Source organism: Fulmarus glacialis, unplaced genomic scaffold, assembly GCF_000690835.1.
Source record: "Fulmarus glacialis isolate BGI_N327 unplaced genomic scaffold, ASM69083v1 scaffold22418, whole genome shotgun sequence".
Classification (NCBI taxonomy): Eukaryota; Metazoa; Chordata; class Aves; order Procellariiformes; family Procellariidae; genus Fulmarus; species Fulmarus glacialis.
The window spans coordinates 2,399-12,190 of record NW_009227868.1 but is presented as its reverse complement, the minus strand read 5'-3'; the positions used below and the strand labels follow the sequence as shown (position 1 = coordinate 12,190).

Below are 9,792 nucleotides of genomic sequence, written 5' to 3'. Positions count from 1 at the left end.
AGGAATCAAAAAATGAGTTGTGCAGCAGCAATGTAAAGATAAGCACTGAGAGGTGGGTCATGAATTGTTCTTGGTTTGGAATTCTAGATGCTGGATAAGATTTTTTTCATGATTGAAAGGTTGTCCGTGACTTAGGAAAACTGATGGTATTAAAAGTCTGCTGGGTGGCACTCCTGTGCTGGAGGGTAGGGCTGCCTTTCAGAGGGACCTGGAAAAGTGAGAAGAATGAGCTGAAGACCTCCTGAAGTTGAACAAAGACCAAAGCAGCTTTGGTCTGCAGTTGCAGACTGTCAAGTTTGAGTCAGCAGTGCTCCCATATGGTGAAGAAGGGAAACCACATCTTGGGGCTGCATTAGCAAGAGTGCAGGCAGCAGATGGAGGGAAGTATTGATTCTTCTCAGTTTGGTGCTTGTGAGGTTACAAGTGGAAAGGTATCTCCAGCTGTGGACATTGTAGCGCAAGAAAGAGATTGGCAGACTGGGGAAAGCCCACCAGATGACCATGGAGATGGTGAAGGGGAGCTGGTGGAGCACCTGCTGTGTGGGGAGGGCTGAGGGAACTGGGTTTGGTCAGCCCAGAGAAGGGAAGGTTGGGGAAGTGGGGAACCTCCCTGCAGTTCTTGGTAATCTGGTGGTGGGTTGCGGAGAAGACAGAGTCAAAATCTTTGCAGAGGTGCGTTTTGAAAGGGCAAGAGCTAGCAGTTGCAGTGAGGGGAATTCTCAGTGGGTGTAAGAAAAAGTTTCTTACAGTGAGAGTAGTATTGGAACAACGTTGGAGACATGGTACAGTCTCCTTTCTTGGAGATTTAAAACAAACAAAAAAAAAAACCCAAACCCAGCAACAAAGCTGGACTGGATAAGACCCCGAGCTGATTTTGAAGTTAGCCCTGCTTTGAACAGAGGTTTGTACTGCAGACCTCCAGAGATCCCTTCCAACCGAAATCATTCTGTGACTGTGGAAACAAAGTAAGTGCATCTGTAGATCAACAAAGTTGCTAAGTTTCTTTTTGTTCTTTCGACAGCACTTTTTGGATAGAAATGCAAATGGTGCTCACGCAGTTTCTGCCTCTCAGTTAAGGATGATTATAATGTGAAAGCTACTGTAAGACATTTTTTTCTGTGTAGTAAACAGGAAGAACTGATTTCATTTTTCTTTTCTTTTTTTCCTTGAATTGTATCAGAAATAGCTTCTGGAAAGCTACTTGTTTCAAAATAAAACATAATGAATGTAAAATACTGATTCAAGGGCTTCAAGATTTTGATTATTATTCTTATGTTAAAGGCCGGTACATCTTGACAAACAAGCTGTGAAGAATTCTGCATCAAGCTACTGTCAAAAAATACTGCAGAGAGCGATTGAAGCAGAATTGCAGATTCTAAACGCTCATTATCAGATGTGCTATCAGCACTGCTTGAAGATTTACAAACTGGCTTTGGAGGAAAAGACATGTTTTAGCAGGCATGTACTTTAATGTCCTTTTAAATGAAATGGATAACTTGGTTAAAAGGCATTAATTGCTAAATGTTACTGATGTATTCTATCCATAGCTTGTAACAGTGTTTATAGTTAGCATCGTTGTCCAAAAGAGTTTATGTTCTCATAACTGCAAAGTCTTATTTTCAGCCTAAAACTTTCTGTAGCATTCACAGACCCAGCAAAATACAGTTTGTTTCCAGGAATGTCTTTCTGTACAGGAGGAAAAGTACAGAAGGAATAGGAATACAGAGAATCCATTCAGGAGTGGGCGAGGTGCATAGAGGGGGAGCTGGGGAGGAGGCAGTTAAGGAGAAAGAGAGGAGGTGCAGGATTGTTAAGAGGTGAGGCAGGAAGGGGGTGGCGATGGCAGAGTCTCTAGCTGATAAAGCATATGCCCTGTAACGAACCTGGAATTCAGCCAAGAAGTCCTGCCTCTGAACGCTTTACTGTGCCACGGATAGCTATAAAACCTCATTACCGTAGTGCCTGCTCCATAGCTTAGCAGGGGGCTCAAGAGAGCACCTAGTAATGCCGTGAAGCAGAGTATGGCTCCAGAGAGCTCCTGTTCCTGCGCAGTGTGGAGGAATCTCTAAACACTGTAAAATGTTTGGGCAATTCTGGAAGCAGTAAAATAAATGTCTAAGTTGATCTTATTTTCTTATACGTATTTTAACAGATATAATGGAAATACTGAATTAGGTTCATCTCTCATGTTGGTTTTGGAAAAGCTAAAAAAGAATTACAACGGTATGAGAATGAAAATAAAAATGGGCATACCTTTAAACGCACTTCCACCGCTATCAGTTGAGATGAAGTTGTTCCCAATCTCTTCTTCTTATGTTCCGTGCAAGGTAATTTCTTAATGGCTTTTTGGTTTTAATATAAATTGTTTTCTTCAGAAAATTAAAACAAATCTTTTCCTTTTTGACAGTTGTTCAGAGAGGATCTTTGCTACGAGTAAGTAGTCCTCATTTGTGGTATTTATTAAAGTTCAAAATAAATGAGAAGTGAGTTTAAAAGATGTTAAATTTAGAATTTCTTTATTTCAGGATGTATCTTGTTGCTCCAAACTGTTTATCTGAAAGACTAGCATAGCACTTTGGTACAGTGATTTTATTTTAAGGAAATTTTTTACCCTGTAGTGTTCTAATATGCAAACTCTGGAGTTGTATTTTTACTATCTTTATAGCAAAGGTTTTCAATTTACAGGTAATTTTCCTGGTTCCCTACTTTCACTACTAAAATCTTTGTCTCTAATCTTAATGCTGTCGGTCTTAAAAAAAAAAAAAAAACCAAACAAAAAAACCACACAAAACAAACAAACAAACCCCACCAAACAAAAAAACCACAAAAACAAAAAAACGCAGACAAACAAAAAAAGAACCATAAAAAACCCACCAAGACAAAATGACTTTGCTGCCAACAAAGATAATATTAGGTATATAAGCAGCTGTTCTGCCAAGATTATCATTCAGTTAAGAAGAATGATAGAAAAGTAACTTCATATTTCAGGCAGACGTATGGTACTGCATGATCAAGAATCATGTCCAGTTACTTTATGTAAGCAGAGATTAAAACAAATTTGGCAATAAGTTTTTACTGCATCAGGTAAACAACTAGAGATCTTTTTCAAATTTCTTGTTAAGAAGCATTAGTAAAATTAATCAAAAATTGCACAGAGATTTCAAATTGTAAAGACATACACTGAAACATCACACAGAAAGCCATCTAGGTATAAAGGAAAAACAGCCTAACATAAACCTAGAACATAGCTTTATGTTTCAGGTTGCAACCACTGCTTTTACAAAATACAGACATCAAAAAACTTAGGTTCTCATTTTAAGCTAAGATTTATTAAGCACATTTTATTTATTTTACTGTGAGCTTTTGGAAATATTTAAATTAATATTTCAGAGTACTTGGTATCGTTGCAGAATTTAAAATTGTTGGGCCATATTTTGTACGAAATTCTTTGATCTGTTTTAGTTCTGTTTCAGGCACAAGAAAAGCTAACTTTGAAGCACCAAAACTGCAAGAAAGGGAGATTTCTGTCAACATGGTAGGGACTTCTTCATTACTGACTTTCACAAACATTGACGTTGTGAAGCATAGTCTCCTCTTAGGTATATGCAAATACAATCAGTCTTCAGGGCTCAAGCTAGAATACTCTGCCAGTAATCGTAAATGCAACTGATGTGACCAGAACTTTGATCGTGGTTTTGAAATAAAATAACTTGGGGGTTCTTGAAGATGATCAGTAGATTAACTTCTAAAATTTACCTGTTTAATCAATTAATATTCTGAAGCTCAGAAAAATAATGTATAATCAGGTGCAAGTGTAACAGAACATAACGGAAACATTTTTGTAGGACAATCCGCAGACTGTATGTTTAACTGATGGCAGTCAGCAAAATGACTCTAATTCCTCCAAGACATTTGAAGAACAACATAAAAATCAGGATGTGGAACGTGGTAAGCAATCTGCTTCTGGTACAAATACTACAGTATTTGTTAGTTAAGTTGTTGGGGGGAAAAAAAACCAAACCCTGTGTAAAACATACATATGGATATTCAACTGTCCTTTCTGTGATGGAATGCTCAACATTATATCAGCTCTATATTATACTTTGTCATGAAAAAAATTTTGCTACTTAAATCAGAAGAGAAAACTAGTATGTGTCATCTCTTTGTAATGTAGTACCAAGTCATGTAGGTAGCTGGAATCCTCTTAAGCCCACAGAAGTTTGATATTCATTCATGTGACATGCCACGGTCTGAATTTTAACACACTGAAACTTATTTTAACTGTCAAGGCTGTGTGAAAAATGAAGAAGGGAATGAATATTGGTTTGATGCTACGGAGGACTTGACAGTAGCAGATGTTTCAGTAGTATCTGAAGAAACAAAAAAGCAACAAGAGAAACAAGACACAGTTGATTTAAGAGGTGAGATCGTGTGCTTTAAGCTACCATATGTAATAATGGTGTTTGTTTATTATTTGAATATTCTGTTCCTCTACAAGCACAAGTAAACTTGGAAAAAATACTAGCTGGGTTTTCAGACTTATTTTTCCATTGACTTGCGGTGAGTGCTTGTACAGATATTCAGCTCTTTTCATCCACGTTTTTCCTTGAAAACTTTACCTACAGTGGTTAAACTCAATTTAGTAAATGTCCAGCCAATCATGTAGCTGGAAATCTCCCTTTTTTTTCCTCTTCCTCCTCTTTCTGCTTCCTTCCCCATACTGGCTTCTTAAGAGTTAGCTGGGAACGGTCTGTATTTGGAGACTTTGTGTCCAGTGACGGTCATGGTTAGAAGTCCCAGGGTGTTGAAAGCAGAGAGCTTGTGTGCTCCATGGTGGGGACTCACAGAACACTACCCATGTAGTACTGGTACCTGTTAGTTCAGACCAGTGTTTTCTCTGGTTGTACCCCTTCTGCCTCTTCAACCCTTGGGAAATACTCAGGGAAAAAGAGATTTCACAAACTGAACTGTTCTGCTTCTCATGACGCTCTCATTTCCTGTTAGAAGATACTCTTCATTCTTTTAGGTTTTGTAAAGGTTTTCTATCTATGCTTTCCAAAATCTACAGAGAAGATGTTAGCTTGAACTGAGACAGGAATAGTTAGTAACACTTTGCTTTCTTATGTTTATTATTAGAAGCGAAGAAAATGGAGAGTGGAAATGAGCGTTCTTTTATTCGTGTTGGTGGCCTAAGTTCCTCAGTGTCAGAGGTATGGCTGTTCTTATTTACATAGTAGTAGTAATGTCTTGCCTCTTTTCTGAATGCTTTCACACCATCCATTTGTAACCAAATTGCTTCTATTTTGTAGGGTGATTTAAGATCACATTTCCAGAAGTATCAGATTTCTGACACTCTTTTCTCTGTGGATTCTAGTAACTACAGGTATATTAATACAAGTTTTACTTGTTTCAGGTTTTTTTTTCTGTCAAAGTAAGCAAATCATGGGAGAGAGGAGGGAGTTCATTAATTTGTTTCAGTAATCAATGTAGATGCAGATAGGTTGACAAAAACTTGTCATTCCAGACAGCTTCTCCTGTTATGAGAAGTTAAGGAGTCTGAAATTGTCTGTTGAGTTTAATGGAGATACAGTTAATATTCAAAAGATGAGAGCCATCATGTGTTCTTACTGATAGTAATTTAATGTGTGTTTTACTTAGTTTCCTTTTTTTTTTTTTTTTTTTAATTTTATGCCTTAGATATGCATTTCTTTCCTTTAAAGACACTAATAAAGCAAAGTTAGCTGTAGAGGAAATGAACCAGAAAAAAATAAAAGGAAAACCAGTAAGTGTTGAACTTGTAAATACTTCATCAGACAATAAATATTTGGTTTCCCAAGTGCTTACAAATACACTTTGGCATGAAATCCAACCTGTTAATAACGGTCAAAGAAATGATCAAGATAAAACACTCACTTCAGCCTCCAATTCTGTGAAAGCACCTGATGCTACCTCTGCTTCTGAGAAAATGCATCTCCTTCCCATAACTTCTTCAAAAATTTCTTGCTCTACACAAGTACCTTCAGAAACAAAGCGCCCTGGTCTGAAATCATCTACTGAAGATTCGGTACATTATTTGCTTGGAGTTAATCAAAAGGTAAACAATTATTACTAAGGCTCCTTTATATGGCAGATTAAGAGCCTTAAAACTTTTGTCCCATAACATGTTACATTTAATATATATAGAATGATGTTAGGATAGGAAAACATGTTATGTGTCAGTAATAAATTTCTGGCATGCTGCAAAAGAGTGAGAGCACCATTCATTTGCCCCTGCATCAATTGTGATACTCCATTTTGTTTTTTCTTAATCCTAAACCAGTTGGAACCTAGCCATTTGCACTAGATTTTTCATCTTCTCCTCTTTTGAGTTTCTACTTGTAATACCTTTTTTTATGTGAATGTCTTGTGACTTTACACAGGAAATATTTTGGGATACTGGAGGGGAAACTTGGGGTTTTTAATGTAAATCTAAGAAAAATCTATGTATAAATACAGTATTTTGTATTCGCTCAGGTTGGTCCTTGGAGGATAAGGCAAAGGTAGTAATTGCTGGTGTTGCTCTCATAAACTATACAGATATGCTACCTTTGGGGATTTAACTTTAAACATGCTAGTCCTCTGGGAAATACAAATTGGATCTATTTTTTGGAATGTCAGTTACACATGAATGCATGTAGTAGTTTTGTTTCTAACTTACAGATTGCAGAATATGACTGGTTGTATTAGAATAACTTACTGATTTGAATCTGTATCTGTCATTTTTTCTTTTTCCATAACAGGAATATTTATTAGTAGTAAAGATACGTTATATTACTTGTACAATACTTAACCCATTCAATTTTTGCTTATTTTGATGCAATTCTAGGATACTGGAGAAAATTTCCTGCAGAAAACATCTGCTCCTTTCTCCACTAATTTGTATGATGCCTTTATTTCTCCTAATACGTTGAACTTGAGCAGCTTTACCAAATTACTGAAAAAACTTCAAGAAATTCATCCAGAGGCTAGCAGGTGAGAGTATTTGGATTTAATTTCTGCCCTGATTTGTAATGGATCCAATATCCCTGGTGACTAAGCGCTAAATATATTGCACAGAACGTGATGTAAACAGTTATTTCTTCTATTCATATAGAGACAAAATTGTGGATGCTCTGCTGGAGGTGAGGAAGAACAACAAAGGTGTCCTAAGTGGCTTGTCCATCAATTCTATTGTGGAAAGGACCTCTGTCATTCTAAGGAAATCGACGCCCAGTTGTGGGTGGGGAAAGCAATGTAAATAAGTGAGTATTCTAGCTTACAGAACTATATTGAAATAAAAACACTTGAATTTGTGTAGCTGTAGAGCCTGACTAGATTAGTAAGTAACTTAGTATAAAGCTCTGCAAGAAGTACCTGAACAAATCCACTGAAACAATGGTTTCTAAGGATTGTTAGCTGTTTTGCAGAACATCTGTAAACAGATTGGCTTGCTAGTTCTGTGCACTCTATAAAACTTGGTATACTGGGGGTTTTATTATGCAAACTGTTTTATTGATTAGCTTAGTGAAGAACGTCGTCATACATATTCTGTACAAAGGTGACATCTAATGGCCAATCCTTGTGTAGCATTTCATAAAGAAATCCCAGCATAGGCTCAGTTTTGGTTTAAAAATTCATGATTTCTATCCTATGCATAAGGTTCGGTTCTGGACTAGAAATCTAACAGAGTAAGACTGTATGTCTTTTAGTTTTTTTCACGTTAAAGGACATCTTGCATGATGACACAGCACTGGACACTGCAGGAAGCTGCAGCAAGCTGAACATGCTAAAACCACAGCCCAGAATTCCAGGGATGGTTATATATATATTCTCCTGTAGGAGACATCCTTCAGTTGGCGCTTGTTTCGGTCTCCTACTAAGCTTGGTATTCTGCTTATTTTAGCGCTGCTAGCAGTGCCACTACCAGGTTTCCCGCACTGTCCAGTGCACTGCTCCAGCTTCGCTTTTGCCCACAAACGCAGTCTGTACGATATTTATCCTTCTGTAGTGTTTCTTCCCGAAACTGCACCAAATTCTTAATGCTCTGATTTTGGTCTCAAAGCTTCTGTTTCAAGGATGTCAAGGAGTCAGTTTGGTTTTAATCGATACCCCCTCTTCCAAGATGAGTAGTATTTATGCCGATAGTTTTACATATGCAAGTATCTTTCCCACCCATTGAATGTTGCTTATCAGACTAAATTCTCCTGGTCAGATGCCCATGCACGTGTTACTGTAGCGCACGAGTAAACCGTAACACAGCCTTCACTTGAAGAGAACTGCTGTGCCTTACATGCTAAACTCTAATAGCAGTAGAGTGATTCTGCAGAGTAAGGCGAAGCAGAAGCCTGGGCTAGAAAAGCTTCCATAGATGCATTAAATACACAAATAGATGCTTATAGGTCATTCGTCTCAGTCCTTGTTCTGGGAAGTAATATCAGTGATCAGAAAAGTCCTTCAGAAAGACTGATTGTAAGTTGTGTTAAATACACAGAGACATAGGGTAGGATTTTGCATACAGCATAAGATTATACCTCCCATAGTGATGAAGAGCGTGAGAGAATCACAACCAATATGCATGTTTGGCTGAGTTCCTTTTGAAAGGATTAATGTAACATAAGTTTGTTAGTTTGGCATTTGACTGTCCTGTGAGCTTTTAGAGATGCATCTATAAATCAAAATAAAATTTAAAAAAGAAAAGTCTTCATATTAATCTACTGACTTGACTTCCACAGGACTGCAGATATGGACATAAACTCATAAAAAAAAACTTACACTAGAAAGTATTTTCAATTAGTAGGGTTTTAACAGCCTCAAATGTGTTGTCAAGTGACTCTTTTTTTGTGGCTTTACAGTCATAATTGTTCCTATGGTAGTATTTTTTTTCTGTTGCTTTGCTAAAGAGATGATGGCCTATAACAATTTTTACTTTCATCATGAGGGAGCTGTGAAATAGCCAAGTCATTAGTGAGTAATGGGGAGAAAGAATTCTCATCTTTTCATAGTAAGAAACAGGTATGTAATATGTTTAAGAGAAGATGATTCTGCTCAAAGCTCCTCTATACTAATTCTGGTATGTGTATAGCTTAAGAATTTCCTGAAGGGTAAGTGTCCACTGAGAAATACCACCTCAGAGCCTTATGTTCCTGCAAGCTGATGAAACGTCCAGAGTGGTACAGATAATAGTTTTATGTCAAGACATATTACATAGTATTTAATGTATAACAACTTAAATTCAGCTTTTAAGTAAAGCATGATATAATCTTGCTGTTTTCTTTGGCTGACTTAGCCCAGAGTTGGACATCTGAATGTTTATAGATCTTATATATTTATCAATTTTGAAGGAGTAACTTCATTAGAAATGGGAATTTAGGTTTTGGACTGGAAAGTCCTTTTATTCTCATTAGTGAGCAGCTGTCGTATTTATCTGAATAGCATGCTTAACCTTTTTCTGTTTTCTAAACCTAATGGTAGGCAGCAGTTAACAGGAATCGTGACGCTATAAAAGTTATTCAGTGCAGCATTAAAAATGGCTGTTTCCTTAAATTTTATCAGTACCAAATGTCCATGCTTGGAAGCTTTCTGTGAAATTAATAATCTGCATAGTAAAAATTTAAAAACAGACCAATGGAAGAGGGGTCTTACCAAAGCATAACTAAAACAGTGCTTTGAGAAACATAAAGAAATGCATAGAGTCTATATACTCCTAAATGATGACTTGATAACTTAATTTTGAATTAATTGAATTAATAAAAAAAGACCACCAGATATGATCTG

At 36.9% G+C, this 9,792-nt stretch overlaps 1 protein-coding gene across 1 annotated transcript in view; it reads left to right on the top strand.

Annotated features, from left to right (window-relative positions):
* The window catches only part of RBM44 (RNA binding motif protein 44), a gene marked incomplete at its 3' end in the record, with an annotated part of 8,894 nt that extends 1,640 nt beyond the window's left edge, over positions 1-7,254 (top strand). Inside the window, exons 2-13 of the mRNA XM_009583303.1 lie at positions 3-52; positions 1,282-1,458; positions 2,153-2,327; positions 2,408-2,433; positions 3,463-3,535; positions 3,846-3,948; positions 4,290-4,421; positions 5,137-5,210; positions 5,310-5,383; positions 5,698-6,094; positions 6,866-7,011; positions 7,133-7,254. Of these exons, the coding sequence (XP_009581598.1) occupies positions 3-52; positions 1,282-1,458; positions 2,153-2,327; positions 2,408-2,433; positions 3,463-3,535; positions 3,846-3,948; positions 4,290-4,421; positions 5,137-5,210; positions 5,310-5,383; positions 5,698-6,094; positions 6,866-7,011; positions 7,133-7,254 (1,549 nt within the window). The remainder of the gene's footprint in view (positions 1-2; positions 53-1,281; positions 1,459-2,152; positions 2,328-2,407; positions 2,434-3,462; positions 3,536-3,845; positions 3,949-4,289; positions 4,422-5,136; positions 5,211-5,309; positions 5,384-5,697; positions 6,095-6,865; positions 7,012-7,132) is intronic.
* Positions 7,255-9,792: the final 2,538 nt, after the last annotated feature.